Here is a 25,150-nt window from a genome sequence, read left to right on the forward strand (position 1 = left end):
GTTTACTGAAAGTGGGGTGCGGAGAAGTGGAGGGCATCAGATGTTTGAGGAAGGTAGAGAAAATAGGAAATTCCAAAGAATGGAAACTGATAACTAGAATGGAAACTAGCTAGGCAGGGCTGAGGGTCCAGCTGAGCTGGTGGTCATGAATTCAAATCTACATCCATCTGCCCAGTGTGTGATTTTCTTCAGCAATACTGAAGCTCTTGTTTGATGTCTGAGAATTTGCTAAGATGCTGATCTTTTCCCCGTGTTGAAGTATAACATGAATAAGCACACAGAGGCCTTATAATAATTCTAAGTTTATCAAGGTCCTTCCAGGGCTCTTCCGCACAGGGTGGCTTTAGACAGCCACCTGTTTACACAGCACATAGTGGCTTTCTTTTGTTTCTCATCTTCCCAGTGAACTGAGTTACAATTTCTTCTCTTAAGCAAAAACACCTCCAGACCTTGTGTTACAGTCGTCCCTGTGAACAAGGGTGAGGGCAGAAAGGGTAAGGAATGTCTGTTTTTCCTATCCCCAAGCAAATGGGATCCTGATGCATGGCATGGGGTGCCAGAGAGCTTGTCATTGCCCACGTGTACTATCAAAAGCTGAGAAAAGGACACCATGGAAGAAAAGACCAGAAACTCTCTGGACAACAGGTGAAGACTATAAACCAACGTATCCTCTTTCCTGACACCCTAACCTGCCTCCCTGTCCTGTCAAGCACTGGGAGATGATGGGTTGGAGGGGGCTGAGGAAGTCTGGCTTATAAATCTCTTGTGGGATGCCTTTTTCAGAATTAGGATCACTAATTACCGCTAATATACCACTAATATACCACTTTATGGGATATGCCATGTTTCACTCAAATCTAAGATTCTGCCAGTCAAACCAATCTCTAACATTGTCACCAAAGGGCCACAGCCTTGGAAGGATGGGTTTTCCTATAGTAACAAACGATACCAAGTTACATATTAAAACATACAGCACACATACTCACACTCTGTGAGTCCATACTCTGTGAGTTCAAGGATCTGGGGCACAAATAGGAGATAGGACCTCAAGTCCCAAATTAGTGTTAATGTAGTTCTATTTTCTAAAGTGTCTCCGCGTTAAGAAACCATTTCTTGAATTTTCCAGAGCAAACATGAATGCTCTGACTGGCTTTCCCCTGCCTCACAGCATGCGTTGAAGCCTCTCCCCACATGAATCCAGGGTCATACACTCTTTGTAACCACCCATAATAACAATAAAGCGAATGGCTCTCCTGAAACTCAAAGGAAATTGAAAATGCTTTAAATCCTGCTTTCCAAAGTTGAGACTAGAGAGGTGGGCTGGATTACCCACTGATGTGGGTTGCCTGCAGTTGGTTTGGGCCATCGAGGTGTGAGAGGATGTTTTCGATTACCACTGGGCTCTTCCAGTCCTTTGGACCCGGCAGTGTAAAGAACAAATCCAGTTGGTACCTCTTCCTGTAGGGTTGTGTGGCCATGGCCTGCAAGAATGGGACCCAGAAATCCCCGAGAAGGGTCCTCAGGTGTGCCCTAATCCTGATGCCCACCCCACCCACCCCTCTGTACTCTACATGTCAGTGGTGGTGTTCAGGCAAAGTTTTTGAAGCTCCAGTCCCAGATACCAACATCTTCCTTTACAAGACATAAAAGAGCGTGTGGAGGAACAGGTTCTTTTTGTCCAGGTGCCTGCTGCCCTCCCACAACACGGGGCAGAGGACCCTCAGTGAGTTGCTGGGAAGCAACTAAGATGGTGGATTCTCTTTTGAGTCAAGGCCAGACTTCTGCTCATGCTCAGGAGGAAGGGCTCACCTTGTCCTCCCTCTAGGTGATTGTCCCAAATGAGACCAGTGCTCCCTCGGCCTGGTTGTGTGATAACAGGACACAGTCCACGGTGCAGAGAAGTCAGGACCCTGATGAGCAGCCCTAGGCCAGAGAGGCTGAATTCCACCTGGACATGGAGAGAGAGAGGTCCTGGCAGACCTCCAGGAGGGCAGGTCCAAGTTAGGGCCTAGTCACTGCCTTGTCTTCCCGGTGTCAGGAAGCAAATGCCTTTGACTTACTTATTTTGCAAAGTAGCCCGTCATTCCTACCCACGGACTTCTGTCTCTTCCACAACTCCTGGGTCTCATTTAGGATTCTGCCCTACTTCTCATGGGCTACTTGGAGTGGGAGGTAGGTCTCCACAATATTGGGGAAAAAAAACCCAGAACACCCCCTGATTTGCCTCCATCTCTGCCACAGACTGTCTGTTTAGCCCTAGAAGAATGCCTTCCCCTCTGGGATACTCATCTGTAAATGGCCTGGGTCAGAGGTATACCACGTTCTGAGGAGCCTCCAGGAGCTTGAGGGGTTCCCCAGGGCCCCCTGAGAAGTGCAGTAGAAAGGGAGACTGAGCTGGCTCTGCACTCCCCAACCCTGTACCCCCTGGAATAGCTGCTTTTTATCTGTTTTATATACTGTGTTTTCACACAAGGATTCTTTGAAGAAGGGGTCCTGAGGCTACAAAGTTTGAAATCTGCTGGAAAAGATGATCTTTAAGGTCCCTTCCAGTCTGAGATACTTGGACTTCCGAAGCCCAGCTCAAGTTGTTCCTCCTCCAGGAAGCCTTCCTTGTTACCTAGTCCTGGGTACTTGAGCTCCAGCAATACTAACGGTAACAGGCATATGGCCCTTAGCACGCACTGCATGGTGCCATCAACACCCATCGATGGCTGCATGCACGTGTGAGCTGTTTCCTCAGCTACAGGGTGAGCTCCTTGAAGGCAGATGTTTGCTTTGCCTTCTACACCTCTGTCCCCTTATAGTCCTATATGCAGAGTAGGTGTTCAGTAAACTTGCTGATGCTGCAAGTGTCATGAGCTCTCACACGGGATAAAACCTTCCAGAAAGACTCTCTGCTTTGGGGACTGGGGACGGGGAGTCAGCCTTTGGTCTGCTGAGTGCCCCCACAGAGACTTGTCCCAGACAAGCCAGGGACCCTGACGTGGGGAACAGCTTCAGACTTTCCTACTCCCCAAAAGGGCAGGCCTGAGTTCCTGCCTTAACTGACTCTGCTCAACTTCTACTGCTCCTCAGTGCCCCTCCTGGCAGTGGCTCACCATCACTGTGGCCATGCAAGAGGCACGCCCCTGCCTCTGATCCCGGGAATCAGATCAGCCCGGATGCCTCATGGCTGGTGGGCATCTCCGCCAGATCTGGGGGGAGGCACAGGGAGCACAGGGGAGGTGGGGAGGAACCTGGGGCTTGGCCAGAGTATAGCCCTGTCTGGAGATGGAGGCCTAAAGAGGGAGGGAGGGGACTTTACTCAGAGACACCTGAGGAGGTTGCAGGAAGGTCCTAGAAGTGAAAGATCAAGACAGCCACAGCCCAATGTCCCTGAGGCAGGTAGGCAGCAGGAGAGTGGGAGTTGTAGCAGTGAAAGGAGTCAGGGAACCTGCTCTGCCATTTACTAGTCATATGACTGGGTAAACCACTTTACTGCACTCAGTCTCAACATCTCCACCTGTAAATTGGGGGCAAAAGAACCTGGCAACTGCAGACCACTCCACACGGGTGGGGTGAGATTCCCAGGAGACGATGCCTGTGGAAGTGTTCTGTGAACTAAAAGGTGCAGGCTCGTCAAGGATTCTTGACTGTTAACAGAGGAGAGCACTGGAGCCTGCTCCCAACGAGGGATCCTTCTGCAGTTTGGGGATGCTCTAAGGCTGCCCATCCCTCCTCCTGCCTCACTCCCGGCAGCCATCTTTGCCCGGCCTTGATGAATTTCCGGTCAGACTGGGGAAGGTGAGGGGGGCAGGGCAGTTCTGGACAGAGGCCGCAGCCCAGTTCTGGCCCAGAGAAGCTCCCCAAAGAGAATAAAGTGCCCTGATAGAGAGCCCTTGAAAGGTGTGAGGCCCAGGAGGCTGCTGAGGTTCCCAAGGGCTCTTCTGGTTGCTAAGTGCCTGGCAGGTTCCCAAGGACTGGCTCCCTTAGTCCCACTGAACGTCTTGCCATTTGGTGTGGGGGCCAAGTCAGCCTCCCCTGATACCTGGAGCTACACATCTGGCCTTCTCTCTTCCAGAGGGTGGGTCCTGTTTGGTACTGTGGGGGGCAGATGAGCCCTCAAGCAGGTCACAAGGAGAGCTTGGCGTTTCCCTCCAAAGACCGTCTCTGCTGAATCCTCCGGATGTGAGGAGTAAGCAGCAGCCCAGACCAAGGCTGGAACATCTCGCAGGGTTTAAAATCCACAGCTGGAGAGTGAGACCTCTCTATGCTGACGTGGGGAAACACCATCAGGCTCCAGCCTGGTGCCACCCCTGCCTTGTCATCCCTGACAGGTCTGGCCCCAGTCTGGCCTCCCTGGGCCTCCCTCAGCTACTGCAGCCTGAAGTGTGGGTGCTGGGCCGGCGCAGCCAAACGTCAGGCAGATCTGGCTGGCTGTTGGGCAGCACCACGGGGCTGCCATCCTCTGGCCCCCCACGGCCCTTCCAGGAGGAGCTGCTCTGGTGGGAGGCGGGCAGTGATGGATCATACACAGACTCCTTCAGCGCCAGCCAGAGGGTGTCCCGCTTCTCGTTCAGCTGGCCCTGCTCAGGTACCGTGTGCTCAGTTTCTTCCAGGTCATCTGGGGAGGCACCCACGGAATCCGGTACACGAGCACTGGGCTCAGAGGTGCTTAGGCAGGTCTCATCGGAGACGCTGAGCCCCTCTAGGGTGCTGGCTGAGGAGCAGAGGCAATCAGGGGGCTCCGCAGCCTTGGGCTTGGGAGAGTGGGCTGGGGCTTCTGGTGAGGCTTGCACGGGCTCAGCCTTCTGCCCTTTGGAGACCTGCCTGGCCCGGGTTTTGGGGCTGGAGCCTGCCTGCTTATAGGGGGAGGAGGTCTGCAGGGCTGGGCACTGGCTGAAGACTGCCTGGTGGTCCAGGAGCAGCTCCCTTGGGGAAGCAGGGGCCAGTGGGGGCCGGGAGAGGCAGGGGCCATCATGCAGCTGTAGATCCTCAGAGAGCACTGAGGGCCGGTGGGACAGCTTGCTGGTGGCTGTGCTAGTGTCAAAGCTAGGGCTCCGGCGACGTGCCAGGGGCTGTAGCTCGTACTGCTCTGAGCAGGACCCGGGCGCCCCTCCCACTGGTCCTGGTCGTGGACGGCTTGCCTTCTCCCCAACAGGCTCCCCAGTTCCGGTGTCCCATGGCAGGTGGGCACAGGGCCAGAGGATCTGCCCACAGTTCTTCTCTGGTCCAAAGAAACAGCAGAGAGACTGGAAGAAGAAGCTGGCAAAACCACAGCTGACACACTTCACCATCATGAGGACGATGCCCAGCTTGCGATAGAGCAGCACCGTGGCAGGCAGCATGAGCACGCCAGCAGCAAATAGGGCTGCAGCCCCCACTGCCGTGGCACAGCTGGCCTGGCGCAGTGAGAAGGCCACGCGGCTCAGGCGGTCAGGGTGCGGGCACAGGTGATAGGAGATGCAGTAGTTGACAGTGAAGTCTACCGAGAGGCCCACAGAGGCAGAGAGAAAGAGGGCCTCGGCAGTGTTGAGCTGCCACTCGAGTAGAACCAGGAGCCCCACGGTGAGCAACACAGTGCCTGCCACAGCCACGACAGAGAACAGGCTAAGTGGAACATTCCAGGTGCCCAGCAGCAGTGTGGCAAAGGCCAGAGCGAGAGCCAAGCCCAGCACCACAGCAGGCTCAGTGCTCAGGCTGTGCTGTAGGCTGTACAGCTCCAGACGGCTGGTGAACCAACCCCGGCGGAGGCCGGGAGGCGCCCTGCTCAGCTCCACTGCCAGCCAGTGGCTGACCTCAGTGTAGAAGAGGTGGGTCTGGCTGTAGTCTGGACTATACTGGAAGTTCGTCTGGAACTGCAGGACCAGGGCGGCCAGACTGCCCTGGCTATTGAAGCGGGGTCCCAGGTCATGTGTGCTACTGGGGCCTTGCTCCAGAGCCATCATCTTGAGGCAGTGCACGAAAAGCTGGGGTGCCCAGGGGAAGCCTGAGTGGCCACAGCAGAGTCCAGGCCCCAGGCGGGCACAACCAGGACTCTCCATCCAGCGCTGGAGGGACTCCACGAAGCACAGAGTGGGCCAGCCCTCCGGCTGGGCACCAAAGAAGCTCTGATTGCGAGCTCCGTGGCAGAGTGCCAGCAGCCAGCGTTGGGCGTCAGGGCCGCTGGCCGAGAAGGCAGGGTCACTCACCAGTGAGCTGTTGCTGCGAGGGTCCAGGGGGTCGCCAGTGTCCACGGGCAGGATGCCCCACACCAAAACCACGGGCATGTGGCCGCCCTCGCCCTGAGGCAGCCGCTCGAATAGGAACTGCTGGCGGTACTCGGCGTCGAAGCGCTCAAAGGGGTGGCTCGGCCGGAAGACCTGGCCGCGCGGCGGCGGCAGCGTGGGCAGCCGCAGGCGGGGGCTGACGCCCGCGATGTAGGCGCCCCCTGCCGCCAGCGCGGCGAACCAGCAGATCCAGATGTAGCGGAACTTGATGACGCCGCAGGGCAGCAGGCGCTGGAAGAGCAGGCGCGAAGTGCTGGCCGCCGCCCTCCGAAGGCCGCGGAGCCGCCGGTGCAGCGCCAGCGCCAGGCGCCGGGGCGCGCTACCACCCCACTGAGCCTGCCCCCGGGCCGCACAGCCGCGCGCCAGGTAGCGCTCGTGGAGCACCGCGGAGGAGGGCAGCCAGGCGAGCGTGAGCGCCAGGTGCGCCAGCACAGCCGTGCCCGTGTAGAGGGCGAAGCAGCGCACGGCCGGCAGGCGGCTCAGGTAGCTGGCGTAGAAGGCCGCGCCCGTGGTGAGCCCCGAGACCAGCAGCAGGTAGCCAAAGTGGTGCATGGTGCGGCCCACGCGCTGCGCCAGCCCCCCAGAGGGCAGCTGGCTCTTGCTAAGGCGCCACAGGTCGAAGAAGATGAGGGTGTGGTTGGCACAGACGCTGCTGAGCAGGACGAGGGCTGCCAGATTGACAAAGGGGAAGTAGGCCATGCGGAAGGCCACGCGGTAGAGACAGAAGGCAACCAGCAGGGAGCCCAGCACCCCCAGCAGCACCATGAAGGTGAGGAAGAGGGAGCGCAGGTAGAGGGCGATGCTGAGGAAGATGGCAGCCAGGGCCAGCAAGGGGTACACCGTGTCCTGGGCCAGGTAGTGCCTCAGCAGCTCCTGCTTGAGGCCCAGGTCCATACCAGTGATGGATGTGTAGTTGTCAGAGAGCCCCCAGGGGGCGGCTAGGCGGTCCAGGTAGATGCTCATCATGGAGGCACCCTTTGGGGTGGGCAGGAAGAGCAGGCTGTACTTGAGGGAGGGTACCTGGTAGTCAGCAGTCTGGGGACTCAGGAAGTCCTTGTCCAGCAGATAGTGCAGGAGTTGGTAGACAGCGCTGCTCCGGGAGCACTTGGTGGGAACCTGGGCACAGCGTGGGGGCTTGTCCTGCCCAGGTCCCAGACAAGAGGGCACCAGGGCACCGCGGTGGTAGTAGAGGGCACAGGCCCGCAGCAGGGCCAGTGTGCGGGCTGCATCTGCTTGAGTAGTGTCCAGGCAGGAGGAGCGGTTGGAGAGCACAGCCACATAGTTGCCCAGGGACCAGCTGGGGCAGCACTCGTTGGCTGCTGTACGCTGGCACAGAGCCCCAAAGTGGGTATGGGAGCGGATCTGTAGGGCACGCACAGCAGGAGAGAGCTCAGCAGCAGTGCCAGGGCCCAGGTTTCCCCAGCCTTGTCCGAGGCCCTCTCACCTCGCTTCAGGCTGCAGGGCACGGGCAGAGAAGTATCTTGACAGCCTAGCGGAGCTGGCTTATCTCAGAGCTGCCTGTGGCTCCTGGCCCAGGTGCTAGCAGCTACATTTTGACTCCATCAAAGAGGAGCTTCAGGGATGCTGCCCGAGGCCTCAGCCTGAGAGGTCTTGCCCTAAGGGTCCCTCCTTCAGGTCACACACCCCAACTCTGCACTTCCTGAGCCAGGAGTAGGAGTGGAAGTGGCAGCCACAGATGGAACAGGGCCAGGGGTCCAGGGAACTGGAAGCAAGCAGTAGGAAAAGTGGAGGCCATTCCAGGATCAGAGTCACTGCCACACCCTAGCCCTCTACCTCTGTCCCCTGGTCTGCTTAAACCCTCTGGGGACAGAGCTGTTTCTTTTTCAGACCTCGTGCCTCCTTTTCTGTCCCACCTGCTGTTGACATCACAACAGCTGGTGTCGTCCAGGGAGCATTGGCCTGGGAATCAGAGGCCCTGTTCTGCCACCAACTAGCTGTATGGCACTGGGCCTGAGATCATGGTGACCATAGTAACATTTATTGAGAGATTCCAATTGTCAGTCATTATGCCATAGTTACAAATTCTCTCTTGTTTAATTGTCATAACATCCCTATGAGGAAAGTACAATTATTATCCCCACTTTATATACAGACAAAGACTGAGGCACTGAGAGGTTAAGAAATGTGCCTGAAGTCACACAGCTAGAGAGTAGTAGAGCTGGCCTTGAATTCTGGCATCTGACTCCAGAGCACATGTTCTCGACCACTGTCCTTGGGTACCTCACATACCCTTGTGTGAGGTGAGTGGCTTGGGCTACTTTGTGGTGTTTGCACTGTTTCGGCAGCAAACCTTTCTTCAGATGTCATGGTATATGGTCCTCCAGTTAGCGTGATTGATTGGCACTGCTTGGGTTGAGGGGGCTGGGAGCCTTGGGCTGGGCCCTCCTCAATAGCTCTTGAGGCTCCTTTTCAGGACCTTTTGAAACCCCCCAGGCTCTGCATGGTCTGTCTTCCAGCACCTGTGTTTTGGGGCTGTTCTGAAAACAGCTAACTCTTTTTTTCCACCTAAACTGGGAATGCTCTTCCCCAGTCCACCCTGGCAGTCCTGACTCAGCTGTATGTCTCTGGGATCAGGAAATCCTGATGTCCCTGGTTCCCCACCAGCCCCTGGCACCTCCCCAGTCAGCTCACCTGGTCCTGTTCCATGCGACACATGGAATGGATGGCGTGCAGGTTCCACAGGCTGCCCGCTGAGGTGGACATGAACACCAGCTGTGCATAGCTCTTCTCTGCAACACACCCCCCAGAGCTCAGTCCTTTGGCCCCAGGTCCTGGGCCTCCAAAGGGAAGAGGCTCACCCAGGGCCATAGGAGGTTCAGATCCTCAGGAGCCTGAAACCTGTGCCTGGCTACCTGATCCTGGGCCTACATTTTCGCCCTGGTGCCCCACCCCCACCCCCACCCAGCTTGACCCTACCTGGCTGGAGCACCTGAGACCTTCTTCATTCTCTCAGCTGTAACCCTACTTCCTTGGCTTGAATGTAGCCAGCCGGCCTCCTCCTCTTTCTGTCTGCCCAAATTTGTCCTCCTAGGCCCTCCTGTTCTAGTAGGTGGGTTGGGGACCACCATTAAAGCCAGGAACTGGCCAGGCTGCAGCTTACCAGGGGGGCCACAGAAGAAGCTCTCCTGTCCTCTGTCCTCCAGGGGCTCCACCATCCTCCGAGGCCGGACCATGCCCTCCGGGGCACCACTCAAGGGTGTGGGACTCAGAGTGGTGTGGGCGTTTGAGCTGAGGTGGAAAGAAAACCTATGCCAGGCACCATCAAGGGGTCGGGGGCTCAGAGGAGGCCTGACATCACTTCCCAGGGGGGCACCAGAAAACCCCCTCTGACCTGCCTTTGGGGAGGTCACCCAATAGCCCCTCTCTGGAGACCTCATTCTTTCCCCCACTCTCCCCAACAGTGGAAAGATGAGAACTCATTACCTGTTCAGCTCAAGGTCTGGGGAAAGAGAAAGCAGCTTCCTGGGGCCCGTGAGGGCCTGCAGCGCTCTCCAGACCACTAGCTTGCGCCCAATGTCTGTGTCCCGAGGCTCAAAACCCTGTATGGAGGAGGGCCAAGAACAAGCAGGCAGGAGGAGGATTTCTTAATTCTGGCCCTTCTGGATGCTGCCCCTTTGGGTCCCTGGAGCAGGGAGGGCCAGCCCACCTGCCTGGATTGTTGGGCAAGGGTATCGCCTCTATTGCATCTCCCCAGCTCTCTCTGGAGGTTGAGAGCCCACCATGGCCACCCCACCCCCAGCTCAGACGCTCCAACTTTCTGTCCCAGACTGCGCTGAGGTGCCCAGGCCTGAAGGTCCCCCTCCGTCTCCTTGGCCCCTCACCAGCAAGGGCTTGGAGAAGTCAGGCAGCTCGCTCCCCAACAGTCCAGTCAGGGTGCAGAGGAGGATGACAGCCAGACACAGCAGCAGCATGGCCACTGGCCACTCGGCAATCAGCTGGGAATAGCTGGGAAAGAGGAAGACAGCCCACATGAATTGGTGTTGGGTGTGGTAGCAGGGGATGGGTGAGCTTAGGAGCCGCTGGGAGTGATGGGGCTAAACTGGGCACCAGCCTGGTCACCCCTAGGGGTCCAAAGAAGGCCCAGGCCTACCTCTTTGGCATTCGGAAGGCCCGTTCCTGCCTGTGGAAGAGAAGAAAAGATACTTGCTTGTCAGAGTCCTCATGTAGGGTAGGAGGTGGAGGGGGGGATAGGGGAAGATGGTAATAACTCTTTTAGGCCTTCCCACTCACAAGCTCTAACCCTGACTTCCTCCTCCATCCAGGCTGCCTCCTTCATCACAGGCAGGGGATATCGTGGGCTGCCTCCTAATGAGGGAGTCCAGAGCCTGGAGGGTTGGCTCCACTTTTAAGCCCTGCCCCATCTTCCAGTGGCAGCTGGCAGACTGCTGGACCCCTCCTTACCTGACGCTGACCACGTGGTGCTGCACAGACGGTGGCTTCCAGGCTCCATCACGCTGTGAAGGGGCTGGGGAAGGACTGAGGCTGGAGCCATGGGAGCACAGAGCTGCCCGGTCCCCAAGCCCTGGCAGGGAACTGCCCCCCCGGTATTCTTGTGGTGCCCGGGGATAGGTGAAGTGGGCTGGTGCCAAGGAATTGGACAGGCCCACAGGCTGGAGGGTGGAAGTTGCTGGTGGGGGTCCCGAAGAACTGGAAGGGTCATCAAGGGGGCAGCTCTGGAGGGAGCAGCTTTTCTCTGGGCTTGCCTCAGGGGCCACAGCCTTGTTCTGAGACCTGGGGAGAGAGGAGGCAGGGAAGATGAGGGTGGGGGCGGTGGTGGGCCACCCCATGCCCCACCATTGTTCATTAAGCCAAGACAAGAAGACAGGAGCTCGGGGTTGTTCTCTTACTAGTCCTGGGGGAGAGAGGTGAGGAGGGTAGGGGCTCCAGGTCTACATCTCCTACCTACCTCCTTTTTTTTTTTTTTTTTTGGTGAGGAAGATTGTCACTGAGCTAACATCTGTGGCAATCTTCCTCTATTTTGTATGTGGAACGCCACCACAGCATGGCTTGATGAGTGGTGTGTAGGTTACGCCTGGGATCTGAACCTGCGAACCCCAGGCTGCCAAAGTGGAGCACGTGAACTTAACCACTATGCCACCGGGCCAGCCCCTCCTACCTACCTCTTGGGGTCCATTGTCTCATTCACTCATCTGTCCATGCACACAAAAACATTACTGGCAGCCTGCCACGTGCCAGACATTGTGCTAAGCACTGCATGTGCTTTTACCTATATCATCTTATTTACTCTTTACAAAAACCCTATAGGGGAAGTACTTTCCCTGTTTTACAGATTTGAAACTGAGGTTCAGTGAGACACGAAGAGCTGGGCCTCGAACCCAGTCTTCTGACTTGTGGGCTTGTGCGTTTTCTGCTACAGTCGTCTGTTCATTCTCTTATCAGACATTTGTTGAGCACCTGCTGCACTCTTGTTCGCACTGTAGAGCTTCTGAGCTTTCTCTTCCCTCTGCTCGGGATGCTCCTCCCCCGGATAATTACATGGTTCACACCCTCTCTTTATTTTGGACTTGATTCAACTTCTACCTTCTTAGAGAAGCCTTCCCTGATGACCCTCTCTGAGTGCTCACGAGCAGCTCTCTAGCCCCCTACCCTGCTTTATATTTCTTCATTGCATTTGCTGTGACTGGACATCATCTTATATAGCTGTCATGTTTATTGCCTGTCTCTCATATGGAGTGTGAGCTCTGGGAGAGTAGGGCCTGGTGCATTTGTTCACCTCCATATCCCCAGTGCCTTGAATAGTGCCTTGCACACAGAAGCTGCCCAGGGAATGTTTGCTGAATGAATATTGAGTGCTAGACAGGCTGCTAATAGTGGTGCTAGGATGAATAAGGCCTGGTTCTTGTCCTCCAGGCACTCATAGTAGGTGGGTGATGCAGACGGTCCAACCTGTTGAGTGCTGTGAGAGAGGAAGTCACAGAGCGCTGAAGGTGCCCAGAGGAAGGCGCCTACTTTGACGGGGGTGGTGAAAGTCAGGGAAAGTTTGGCAGAGGCATCTGCTGCCCTTCCACCACCCTTGGGCCACAGGGCAGAAAGTTTGCTTTGCAAGGGTGTGCACAGTTGGGAGAAGGAGTTGGGACCCCTCAAGGGACTCGCCAAGGAGGAGTCAGCAATAGATTCCTCTTTAAAAATTACTCATGAGGGCAGCATTCTGTGCACGGACCCAAGCCGACTCCTTGGGCACAGGGGGGAGGTGGAGTCCTGCCTTAGTGGCAGGATTGCTGGACCTAGGATGGGAGAAGATGGCCACAGAACAGAGTGCCTGAAGGCCATGGGGGGTTCTCAGAGGGGTTCGGGGCTGGGCAACCTCGGCAGATCCCTGTCTCCCTCCCCCCATTCGCCTGGCTCACCTGGCCTGCCAGAGCTTGCATAGCTCCGCTCGGAGAGCCAGGTCTATTTTGAGCCAACCCTGGCTTCCAGTCCTGCCTGCTGTGCTACTGAAGGGACCGTGGGCCAGAGTCCTGGCTGTGGTGGCAAGTGGACGTTGCCCATGAGGCTGGGTTCTGCCCAGAGACCAAGTAAAGGAACTGGAAAGAATAGGCAAGCTCTTCATCTTCCTCCCAGAAGGCTGGCTGGTTGACATAGCAGTCTGTGGGGGCGGGGGCATGATCCTCATGCTGAGTGTAAAATGGGGGAGCAGTAGAGGGGACTCTTGGCTCCATCATCCTTTATCTCTGGGGCCTTGGGAAAGACACACAATTGGTGGAGCACTGGCATCCTTGTCCATTGAGTGAGGGTATGAGGACCACGCCCCCCTCTCGGGGTGGTATGGGAATTAACTGATGTAACCTATGTGAGGTGCCTGGTATGGAGTTTGGCGTGTGGAAGACACATTTGCTTTGCTGCCCCTTCCCCGACTCAGTGCTGCAGGGAGCGTGGAGTTTAAGAAGTACATTTATATTTACAATTTGACCTCCTTAGGCACTTCAGATAATATATCTCCACTTGAGAACTTCTCACACCTTCAGAATCTCACTACATATATAATTATAAATACTTCCCTTTTTGTTATCCAAAAGCTGCATCACAATTTGATCTCATGATTTAAATCACTGATACTTATTTTTTTTACTCACTCAACATTTAGAAAAATAGGAATTTGACCAAAGTTGTTCTAAAGCAAGACCTCAGATGACCCCATACAGTTAATGACCAGTGTCCTGGCAGATAAAAGCCCATATGAGCCCATCCTCATGGGCCAAAGGGAAGCTGGATATACGGCCTGGGTTTATGTGTATAGGTGTGGACATCTACTTCTTTAAGATTTTTATTCTGCAGGTCTTTTTTGAGCACCTGCCACATGCTGGGCACTGTGCTTGGTCTGCGTTGGATCCTGAAGGCATGAAGATGACGCATTAGTCTTGGTCTTCCTCTTTAGACTAGGGCCTGCCTTTCACAGGTCAGGAGGGTGTGGCAGCCAGGGTGCCTATACCAGCTGCCCTTGGCCTTAGAGCACTCACTAGGCCCCCACTTGGAACGTCAGTTTCCTTTTCATCAAGGGAAAGCCAGCTCTCCGGGGGGTGCTGCAGGAGACTGGGAGCACGCTCCCTTAACCAGTCTGCCACACTTCAGAAGCCCACCCCCTTCCTTAGCTGGCTCCTTTTCAAGGGGGTTCCAGCCTCCACAACTGGTTTGCTTCTACTGGGGTCTCCCTGGCCCTGGCCCCTTCCTTGCAATGCCTTCTCTCCCTCTCCAGGGACCTAGAGTCAGCTACTCCCAAATCTCACCCTTCTTGACTGCGCCCGTCATTGTCAGTGTGACAGAATTTGAAACCCTCCACGTTGTGACTGCTATAGAACCAGCCTTTGTCTCAAACCTCCCAAGGAGAAGAGCCAAACTCTTCTCAGAATAAAAGCTTTTTCCTACCAGCCCCTGCTGCCCTCGGTTCTCAGGAGACCTGGTGATAATGCAAGTTAAGCACCCCAGGCCTGGCCTCCCAAGGGGGCTTTCTTTGTTACCCTCTCTGTTCCATGGGACTAAGATGAACTCCTTTATGGGCTGCCTGCCTGGGACTGCTGGCCTGGAAGCCAAGTGACTGGGGCAGGCAGGCAGGGGGATGGAAAGTGGTGATGCAGGCCTCCTCAAGAGACCAAAGTCACAGTAGTGAGGGCTTGGCTGATAGGGCCCTAGACACGGAGCCCCCACTTGGGAACCCCGGAAGGGGCAAATATCGACGTGCATTAACCATGCCCCTGAGCCCACAGACACATAGCCATATGGACATCCATGGATCACGCAGAGTAGCCAGGACAGATGGGAAAGCAGCTCAGGCCACTAGGAAAATAAAAAGGTAATTTTAAAAACACAAAGAATGAACTATTCCTAATTGCTCTATAGTCAATGCGTTAGTAAAGGACTCTATGTGTGTGTGCATGTGTGCTATCTTGTCTTATGCACTGTGTGCATAAGTATCTATCCCCAGAGTGCTACATAGCTCAGCAGGAGCAATTTCTGTTTCTTGAATTGAATTGGATGGAGTCCCTTTGCCTGATTAGTGTCCAGGGTCTCTGGGATGTGCAGAGAGGGACCAGAGGTCTCAGGGAGTTGCTGGAAGACAGTATGTAGTTCCTGTGCCAAGAATGACCCCTATGTACAAGAGAAGTAGCAGATTGGGCAGGGCTGATCCTTGGCAAAATATCCAAGGTAGCAAAGGACTCTCAAGCCCCTTCTAGGATGCTCTTGGCCCCACACCCCTGCCCTGCCCTGTCACTGTCTCTTCCCTGTCTATGCCTGGCTCTTTGGCCAGGCCACAGTCCCAGGCAGCTCTATGGTCCAGGAGACACATCCATGCTGTGTCTTACCCTCTTGAAGAAAGCTCTGTGCATTTCAGTCTGAGAGGTGACTAAATCTATCCCAGCTGATATGTAACAGTAGGGGGGAGACAACATTTCTCTCCACCTGTGGGGCCTCTGTTTGCTCTGAGGTAGTGAATGTACATTTCAACCTGGGGCGATCTGGGGACAGTGTGTCCACCTCTGATTTTTGCCCCCGAAGAGTGTGTCTTATTTCAGTCCAGGCAGGAGAGAGAGGCAGTGTCATGTCAGGGGAGGGATGCTGGGGGCGGCAGACCAGGCAGGGCACAGAAATTGCGCCATATTGCTACCTGGCTGGGCTGTTCCCTCACACATATGATGGAGGAAGGGAGAGGAGAGGCACTGAGATCTGGGCCCTCAGCAGGAAGGTGTTCCTCCTGTCCTGCCAGCCTGGGGCTCCTTCAGGGACGGTAGTGACCACAGCCTGAGCCTCAGAGCCTGGCCACCCTAGTGCCTCCAGCGAGTGCTGGTGGCTGCCACACACGGGGGCTCACGTTTACACGTGCACAGCCGGCCATGCAGGGCAGACTGGGGACTGACAGTGATGGACAAAGACAGTCCCTGGCGTAGCGGCCGAGTATCTAACCTCCTCAGGACACACATGTTGGCGAGCTTCCCCTCTAGGATACATCCGCACCCTCGAGCACACTGACACGCTGGAACCCAGACTGAGGTCGCTGCGGGCTTGGGGCTTACTGAGAAAACACGGAGGTAGGGCCTCGAGGGAGGGGTTCGGGAGGCTAGAGGGGCGAGGGAACCCCGGCCCTTAGAGGTAAGGTAGGAAGGGTGGGTGGGGCAGGTCCCCTGGTCCTTGGGGGGCAGGTGAGGGCGACAATAGGGGCTATCAGGGAGAGAGAAAATTGACCTGGCAGAATGAGTGCGTGGCCAGGGGGCTGGGAGCATGGAGGCGCGGGAAGGGGCTCTGGGAGGGGCTGAGGAATGAATGGGGAGACATATGGCGGCTACTGGGGATACCAGGGGTGGGGGTGCTGAGAAGGTCCGCGAGCTGGGTCTGCAGAGCGGTCTGCCATACCTGTCCGGGGAGTTGTCATCTGGAGCCAAGGGCTCCCCCTCGGATCGCTGCTCCCCTTCCGGATCCGGGCCGGGAGCCGGACCGCTGCCGCTGCCGCCGCTACCACCTTCCATGCCCGTGGGCGGCGCCGCTGTCCGGGCTCTGGTGCTGAAGCGGCGGCGGCGGTGGCGGCGGCGGCGGCTGGCTCCTACGCATGCGTCAGCGCCGGGAGGGCCGATCGCGGGGCGGGGCCGTCGAGGAGCCCAACCAATGGGCGCGGCACGGGGGGGGCGGGGACAGAGGTTTCCCGCGGCGCCGCTGCCCAGCGCTGGAGGCTCGTTGTCTGGAGCACCCTGGGCTGGTGGTGTGAGCCCCTCCACCCTGGCCAAGTCCGAGAGCTGCTGTTAGGAGTCCGGCCGTGTGGCTGCAGTGCGCGCACCAAGCTTTCCTGGGGCGCATCTGTCTTCCTGTAAGGGACCAGGAAGGGCGACCCCAGGCAACGCTCCGAGAGCCTCACGACTTGAAACGCAGCCTCTTCCAGGCGGAAAAAGGGAGCAGCTGCAAGCCCTCACTTCACTGCGAAGGACGGCGAGGGGTCGAGAGAGGTCGGGCGACTTTAGTTGCACATTTCTCTCGGCTCCGCTCAGCGCCTCCCTCTCTTCCCCAGTGGGGTAGGCACCAGCTGCTTCTTTCTTCACGTTCCCCTTCTGGACCTGGACCTGGGTCTGCGCCCCTCAGACGTGAAGCCCCAATTCTGTTACTCAAGTGCGGAGAATGGGAGGGATAAGAGCGAGAAAAGAAAGGCGCTCAAAGAATCCCCAGCTCCTTTTCTTATTATCACCCCACTGCAGCCTGGAAAGTATCTAATAGCCACTCACTCCAGGTCACAGTCCAAGAATGGCTGTGAGGGAGGGGAGGTGTGATGTGTGATGGGCCGTGGACAGGCCTGGCTAGAGGACTGTGGTAGCACTGGAATAGATATGGGAAGTCTCAGAAGCCTGGGAGAGAGAGTCCCAGTTGTTGGATTTTGATGGGCAGAAAGAGTTTCACAGCAAGCAGGCTGGCTCTATGTACAGCGAGGTGCCTTGGCTGAAGAATGGGGCTGGGGAGAGAGTCAGAACCCAGGAGCGTTTGGGGTATACCTATGTCTAAATTGTGTGCAAACGCCACTCTATGCAAGGCATAGGTCAGTAGGGGATGGCGAGAGGAAAATCTAGAGGTGTAGAATTGGGGGACCTGCCCTGAGTAGCTTACAGTTTGGTTGGAGAGATAAAAGGCCAGCCTATAAATTGGTGCTGACTGGGTAGGGTGTGGTCAGGCCCATGTGATGGTTGATATAAGCTGCAGAGAAGGGGGCAGTGTGCAAAGAGAAAGGCCCTCTCTCTTCCTAATGGGCTTTAGGGAAGGCTTCCTGTTGATGGTGGAGCTGCAGCTGGCTTGGAAGGAAGGCATTCCTGACCTGGGGGTGGGGTGGTGGTGGTGTTGGTAGGGGACTTGCAAAATTAAGGAGGCTGGAAAGCTCAGTGTATTTTAAGGGAATGGTGAGAAATACATCTGGATGGTAGGGATCCATTGAAGGCTTCTGATCTGTAGAGTGAGGCATGCAAGATGGAACCTTGGAAGGCCCACCAGGCCTGGGTGTATATGATGGGCTACACTTGAGGCCTTTTGATGGGAGGGGGCAGAAGTGAAAAAGAAAGGAAGGGTGGCCTTATACAACATATGCATGGGCACCACTGAGGGAAGCTTCTGAGAATGTCTGGCTAAGTACCCCACTTTCCCAACTAGGGAACCCAGAGACCACCAGGTCCCCTGCTTGGCAAGTTGAATGTGAAAGAAGACAAGCTCTTTTAAGAGTGAAACATGGCCTCCAGGAGGCTGTTTATTAGAGGATTCTGGTTCAAGCCCCATGCCAGCTTAGCAGGGCAACCCACTCGGGCTCGCCATTCTTGTGCCCTGCTGCTTCTCCTTCTTCAATGATGTGGACCATGTGGGTGTGGGGGGTGCCCTGGGCCATGGCCAGGGGGGTGCCTACCGGGCCCTGGGGGGTGGCATCCTGGGCCATGGTGGTTCCCTGGGTCATGGTGGTGTCCTGGGCCATGGCCATGGCCAGGGGGGTGCCCACCGGGCCCTGGATGGGGGCCTCCTGGGCCATGGGGGGGGCATCCTGGGCCATGGTGGTGCCCAGGGCCATGGCAGTGCCCCTGTGGAAAGCCAAATGAACAATATTAGAGTCAGGGGTCAGTGCCAATCTTACCAAAATCAATTCCCCCTCCACTTCCTCCCTTCCCCCACCCCCTACTGTAGCGGACTAAGGATTCCTGGGGACTGGCAAGGAATCTTGGCAGAGGGCTGGGAAACAAGGACAGCAAGTGACTCCTCCTAGCCCTGGGCCTTTTGCCTTGATGAAGTCAGAGCTGTGAGCAGACAAAAGGGGAGGAACCTAGATTCATTGGTTTCCATTCCTTGAGCTGAGATATGACTCCCACGCCCTGGACCTCGGTTTATTTTATCCATAACTAAGTCAAATTTTCTCTCCTCCCTGACCCAGGACCCCTTGCAGAGTGATTAGAGGTTTTGCCATGCTAGGAACTGCAGGCTGACTACTTAGAAGTGAGGGTGGGACTAGGGGAGGCTACAGAGGAGCTCACAGAGGGCCAGTGGCAAGGAGGAGACAGGAGGCAGTGTTGGGGGATATGCAGGAGCTGAGGAGAAGGACGAGGGAGCTGGAGGGTGGAAGGAGACCAAAGGTAGGAGGTTGCAAGGTGAGGATGTATGTGTTCTCTGTATAGGTAGTGTGTGCCCGTGTGTATGTATGAGGGTGTGTGCCATATTTACATACAAATAGCTATGTCTTTGCATATGTGCATGGGTGGGTACATACACACGCCTGCTGTGTACACAGATATATGCATATGAGTGCATGTTTATGGCTATGTGTACGTGACAATGGGAGTTTGTGTGAGCCCATGCCTGTTGCTGAGTAGGTGTCAGACTCAAGAAACCAGGAAGAATAGAAAGTAAAATCAAGGCTTTACTGCCTCAGCCAGAAGAGGCTTGGAAAAAGTAGGGGTTTAATGTTCTGTCTTAGCTGGAACCCCTCCTGATGCCCCAAGGCCAGAGGAATTTCTTTGCCTCTTGCCACAGGCCCAGGGAAGAGGAGAGAGACACCATCTTGCTTCTGGTGCTAGGGCACTGGGCGTCTGGGGTCCTGAGGGAGCAGTGGTGGGGCTATGTCCCTACTCTAGGGGTTGGATGACTCCCCAGTCTGCTTCTGCCTCCTAGGGCCTGATAAGGACTTGGTACAGGTGGGGAAGAGGCAGGCTCCAGGGCCCAGGGCTTTCCAGTGACCTTGATAAAGCTGCCCCTCCCCCATCCAGGCTTAGTGCCTCCTGGAAACAGCCACTTCCCACCCTGCCTGTCTCTCCTATGACTCTTTTATGGTGGGGCCAGTTCCAGGCCTAGGAGCAGGCAGCCTCCCTTCCTTGGCAGAGGCAGGTCATTGGGGCCCTGCATGTGGTTGGGGTTTGGGAGCAAGCCAGCCATCCAGGGAGGCTGTAGGGGTAGTCAGGAAAGCAGAGAAGCATGGAACAGGTGGAGAAGCAGCAGGAGAGAGGATGGGCTGCTGGGGCAGGGAGGGGATGTGAGGAAAGGAGGGAGACAGATGGGAAAACAGGAGAGAAGCCGAGCGAAGGCTGCAGCCGGCAGTGGGTGGATGAGCACTGTGGTGCCCGCCTGTGGGACTGACGCCCGAGCCTGCTGCCCGCTCTTCATTTGGGGGAAGTCATGGTTGCTCCCTGAGGGTCTAGGAAGGGGGCTCAAGGTTTGGAGGACATGGCGGTGGCGAGGAAAAGGGGAGATAGCTGGAGAACTTTCCTACCTTTGGACCTGTGGGAGAGGAAGGGGAAAAAAAAGCAGCTTTGGTCATTTGGTTCTGCACTGAGAAACCTGTCCTCTACCTGGTGCCCACCCCACCCCCCTAACAAGGCTCCTCAGACTTGGTCCCTTGCCTGACCATCATTCCTTTATTCATTCACTCAACAAGAGCTATATACTGCAAGTCAATACAAAGTTCCATTGTGCATCCCTGTTTGCTCAAGAGCCAGCTGAATTGTCCTGGGTAGGGTAGGGCCAGTTAGGAAGTGTGAGTTCTTGTCCCCACTTTGTCAGCTGTCTGTCCTCCCAACCTCAGCCAAACTCCATGACACTGAGGGAGGTACTCCGCAGTGACAAACACTGATTCCACTGCTTCCACCTCCAGACAGGCCGCACCCAACCTCCCCATCGGCCCCCTCCCCCCAATCACTGCTCAGACCCTTGGCTGTTTGTTGGCTCCTGCTTCTGACCTTCTGGTCCCAGCTCTTAGCCTTTGCTCATGTCTCCTGCCACTTGGAAATCTCTCTTGCTTGACTCTGTGTTGCCTTCCTGCAGGAAGCCCACTTAGATTGGGCCGTCCTGCCTTCCCAGCTGCAGGTCCAGTGGGCTCATTCTGCAGTGACTAATCTAAGTGGCCTCCGTGTTCTGCAGTGCACCATTGGTAGGAATCGCTTACTCGATGAGATTTATATTTCTCAATGGCCAGGTCTTTTGTTCCTTTTGAGGGGAGCCAATGGCACAGCTGCCAAGACTCGAGTTCTGGCCTCCAGACCCAGCCATACCTCCGTGGCCTCACCCTGAGCATGATCCCTAATTTCCCTGGGGCTCATGTGTACAGTGGGAGAAGCACCTGCCTGTTTTACTCTTGTGGTTGAAGATCTGGTGAGATGAAGGATGTGTGAGCATGTTTCTCAAACTAAAGTGTTCTACAAAATATTAGGGCTTCTTTTTGTTGTGGACACTACCATCACCTTCACGCAAACACACATTCTTGGCATGCAGTAGATATGGCTGACTGACTGCCCCTGCCTTCACCACTCTCCTTCCTTCCTCCACCCCACAGCCTCCCAGCCACAGTACTTACACGGCTCCATCTTTATGCGGCAAGTGCAGAGGGTGACAAGTGGAACACCTGTGGTTCAACAGCTAAAGTTTAGTTTACTGCCATCTAAATCTCAGTCTCTCTTTCCTCCCTCCCAGGGATGTATACACACAGCTCCTTCAAGGGAGAAAGGGATGAAACTGCTCCTTCTGGCTTAGCTTGGTACCCAATAGATACCAGGCATGGGTGTTGAATGGACACAGCAGGTTCACCCACATGACAGGTAGACAGATAGACAGAGATATGAAAGCATCATGCACTGGCTCCTGAACCCCACACCCTCACCCTTGACCCTCAGAACCACTGCCAGACTCACAATCATGTATTAATTCAATTCCACTTGGGTCAATTTCAGTCATGTGAATTATTCATGTTGTGTGCCTACCATGTGCCGGGTCATGGTACCCAGTCCCTATGGATACTTGTCCCTGTGTAGACAACTGGCATAAAGCTGGGAGAGGGAGGCTTGGTGAGATCAGTGCACCCAGAGCAGGGGAAAGCAGGATTGGTGGGTAGTGGCCTCTGGGGGATCCAGGGGACCCTAAGACCTTTGCGCCTGCAGCACAAGTGAATGGAAAGCCTTCCAGGCTCCTAGCTGCTTGTTCCTGTCTCCTCCCACCAGGATTGGAAGTTGGTGGGAGGCTTAGGGTCTGAGCCAATTTGTCATTTGCCAACGAGTGTGCTCTCACCGGATGGAGCTGCTGAGGTGCCTTGGTGCCAAGGCTGGCTTCGTCTTCTTGCTTGAGGCTTGTACATAGGTCACAATGGACAACCCCAGAATGGGCCGAGTGCACACATGGTACATTCATTTATTTCTGACCCACATATCAGAATGTAGTATGTGACATAAGGACCAAATACTTGACATCAGGGCTCTCTGGTACTCATATGGTTAGTGAACATACAAGCACAAATGTTCACACACAAACGCACACACACACACACCCTCTAATACAAAAGCCTCAGACCCTCTCAAGACAGGCTCCCTGCACCTCTTGAGCCACCCATTTTTGTTGGCTTATACTTGTACCACAAATGTTCAACTGAAGTCAGCCTCTGAGCTATGCCCATGGTCCTTCCTGCCCCCTCGTCCTTCCTCCTAGTGAGTGATGAGTCTGGAAGAGATCCACAGGCTGGGCTTGGGGGAGGGAGCGGTAAAGAAAACCTTAGGGCTGGGATCAGACTTGGAAGAAGGAGAAAAGATAGGCCTTGGAAAAAAACAATCTGATTAAAAAAATGAGCAGAGGATCCAAAGAGAGATTGTTTCCAAAGAAGATAAACAGATGGCCAACAGGTACGCGGAAAGATGCTCAGCATCACTAATCATCAGGGAAACGCCAATCAAAACCACAATGAGATATCACCTCACACCTGTTAGAATGGCTATTATCAAAAAGACAATAAATAACAAGTGTTGGTGAGGATGTGGAGAAAAGGGAACACGTGCACTGTTGGTGGGATTGTAAATTGGTGCAGCCGCTATGGAAACAAGTATGGAGGTTCCTCAAAAAATTAAAAATTGAACTACTGTATGATCCAGCAATCTCACTTCTGGATATTTTTCTGAAGAAAATGAAAACACTGACAGGATAAGATATCTGCACCATTATTTACAACAGCCAAGACATGGAAGCAAGCTCAGTGCCTATCAATGAATCAATGGATAAAGAGAATGTGCTGTACATATATGCAGTGGAATATTATTCCAGTCATAAAAAAAGAAGGAAATCTTGAGGGGGGGCAGTAAGGGGTGTGAAATGGGTGAAGGTACAAATTGTTGTGCATCTGAGACCAATATAATGTTACGTCAACTAAACCTCAATTTAAAAAAAAGGTGTGGGCTGGCCCAGTGGCGCAGCAGTTAAGTTTGCACGTTCCGCTTCGGCGGCCCGGGGTTCACTGGTTCGGATCCCGGGTGCGGACATGGCACCGCTTGGCATGCTATGCTGTGGTAGGCGTCCCACGTATAAAGTAGAGGAAGATGGGCACGGATGTTAGCTCAGAGCCAGTCTCCCTCAGCAAAAAGAGGAGGATTGGCAGCAGATGTTAGCTCAGGGCTAATCTGCCTCAAAAAAAAAAAAAAAAAAGTAAAAAATTTTTTCAAAGGCAAGCTTTGGAAAGTCCCTCCCCAATTCAGGCCAAGGTGCTTGAGAGACAGGAGTTGGTGGCTCTGAAAGGGAACTAATGGAATCCCTTCAACCCTCAGCGAAATCTCTCGGCCTGGCACAGGGCAGGGGGGTGTAGATTCAATTTTAACTCAAGTAGAGAGCGGAGGCCCATGAGTGGGGACAGGACAGGTGGGCAGACAGGTATGCAGATACACGGACACACAATAAACAGACCTTCATTGCACTCACGAGAGACCCACACACACAGATGCACACACAGAGACAAAGAGGCACAGTACCAATTCAGTACCACACAGACCCACAACACCCTCACAGAGAGCCCCTCCTGTCCCCCGCCCACAGCCAGCAGAGCCAGGCCCTTACCTGAGAGTGCAGAGCAGGGGGCAGGAGGAAGTCTGATGCTCTGTCCATCCTTGGGTGTATTTGTATAGGTTAGGGAGTGGCTGGGATGTATCAAGTGTACTGGGAGGGTCAAGGGCAGAGGGTGTGGGGAATGAGGGAGGATGGGTTAATCTTTATCTGGGCAAAGAGCAGCCGGAAGCAGGATGTGTGGGTGGGAGGTGGGGAGCATTTGGGGGGAGCGGGGAACAACCCATTACCCAACTGGTCTGGTGGGAAGATGCCACAGAAGCAAAGCAGGGGCCTCAAAGCCTGGCAAAGCTATCAGCACCCAGGAGCCAGCTCTAAATGTCTGTGGAGCTCCTACTGAATGCCAGGCCATGAGGGGCTAAACCCACCTTGGTTAACCCCCTGACTCCTACAGAATGGGTAGGATCATCACCTCCTTCCACGGATGGAGGAGGAAATAGTGACCCTAGTTGGGGGACCTGGTGGAATCCTTATCCTGGTGCCAAGCCCCAGACCAGGGAGCTAGCGTGGGAGTGGAAGCCGAACAAGTCGGACAGGGGACTTTTGGGAGAGAATGTAGACGAGGGGGGAGGGAGCCTAGGGTTTGAAATCCAGGCTGCCAGCTTGCTGTACACTCTGCAAGCCCCTGTGGTCTTGCCCCACTGACCCCTTTGGCCTCTGATGTGTGTCACAAACCTTTGCTCTGTGTCCTCCAGCCACATTGGCCTCCCCTTGTCCCCTGCAGACAGACCAGGTGCCCTTGTTACAAGCTCTCCTTTCTCCCTGGATCCCTTCTAATGTTGCTTATCCCCACCAGACCACGTGTTCACCCTTGTAGTCCTAGGGACTGGCCTTAGCAGTCCTCCTGGCACTCGGCAGGTGCCCAACAAATATCTGGTGAATGAATGAGGGTTGGTGTGTAGTTATTGTCAGGTAAAAATAGAAATATTATATAATATTGTTGGGTAACAACAGAAATGTCCTCCATGTCTGTGGTTTATATTTTGTGTTTTTCTCTTTTTTACATAGTTTTTAAAATTGATTTTTCTTTTCTGGAAAAAGAAGAAGCAGGGCGCTCCTCCATGATTGCAGCTCACGTTGCCCCCCCTTGAGCTCACAATGCTGGGCAACACTGAGGCCAAGACCCCTACCCTCCACTAGCCCCTGCTTCCATCAGGGAGAACGAGAGCCACATGAAATCAAAAGCACGCAAGAGAAGGCCAAGGAAACGGCCACTGTTTCCAGGTTTTCCCGTAAAAAACCTGGATGGACTAGTTGCACCTGAACTGCATTGAATTCTTTTTTTTTTTTTTGAGGAAGAGTAGCCCTGAGCTAACATCTGCTGCCAATCCTCCTCTTTTTGCTGAGGAAGACTGGCCCTGAGCTAATATTCATGCCCATCTTCCTCCACTTTATACATAGGACGCCTGCCACAGCATGGCTTGCCAAGTGGTGCCATGTCCCCACGCAGGATCCAAACCGGTGAACCCCGGGGTGCCGAAGCGGAACGTGTGCACTTAATCGCTGCACCACCGGGCTGGCCCCATGAATTCATTTTTAAAAGGTAACAAACGTGAGAGAAA

The 25,150-nt window shown here is 55.0% G+C and overlaps 1 protein-coding gene across 3 annotated transcripts; it reads right to left on the bottom strand.

The window, feature by feature from the left end:
- Positions 1-1,058: 1,058 nt before the first annotated feature.
- Positions 1,059-23,714, bottom strand: DISP2 (dispatched RND transporter family member 2). Of its 3 annotated transcripts, none has more exons than XM_070503582.1 (10): positions 23,583-23,714; positions 21,073-21,120; positions 16,134-20,000; positions 10,671-11,000; positions 10,360-10,389; positions 10,091-10,214; positions 9,693-9,808; positions 9,370-9,497; positions 8,901-8,998; positions 1,059-7,610 (listed from the first exon to the last, which is right to left on the bottom strand). In XM_070503582.1, exons 3-10 carry the CDS (start codon positions 16,244-16,246, stop codon positions 4,350-4,352), a joined length of 4,200 nt encoding a protein of 1,399 aa, XP_070359683.1. In that variant the 5' UTR covers positions 16,247-20,000; positions 21,073-21,120; positions 23,583-23,714; the 3' UTR covers positions 1,059-4,349. The 3 variants fall into 3 exon arrangements, with proteins under 3 accessions (XP_070359683.1, XP_070359690.1, XP_070359675.1); XM_070503589.1 differs by lacking the exon at positions 23,583-23,714 and adding an exon at positions 21,780-23,569; XM_070503574.1 differs by having other exon boundaries at positions 16,134-21,120.
- Between the last annotated feature and the right edge of the window lie 1,436 nt (positions 23,715-25,150).

This window comes from Equus asinus, chromosome 2 (genome assembly GCF_041296235.1).
Source record: "Equus asinus isolate D_3611 breed Donkey chromosome 2, EquAss-T2T_v2, whole genome shotgun sequence".
In the NCBI taxonomy this organism is placed as follows: domain Eukaryota; kingdom Metazoa; phylum Chordata; class Mammalia; order Perissodactyla; family Equidae; genus Equus; species Equus asinus.

Bases quoted from the DNA above. Each gene is read 5' to 3' on its own strand.
- DISP2 (XM_070503582.1), bottom strand. From the start codon at position 16,246: ATGGAAGGTGGTAGCGGCGGCAGCGGCAGCGGTCCGGCTCCCGGCCCG. The intron at 10,390-10,670 runs GTAAGGAGGGGT...TCTCTTCCACAG, and splicing joins CACCACGTGGTCAGCGTCAG to GCAGGAACGGGCCTTCCGAA. The intron at 9,498-9,692 runs GTAATGAGTTCT...TTTCCACCTCAG, and splicing joins CCAGACCTTGAGCTGAACAG to CTCAAACGCCCACACCACTC.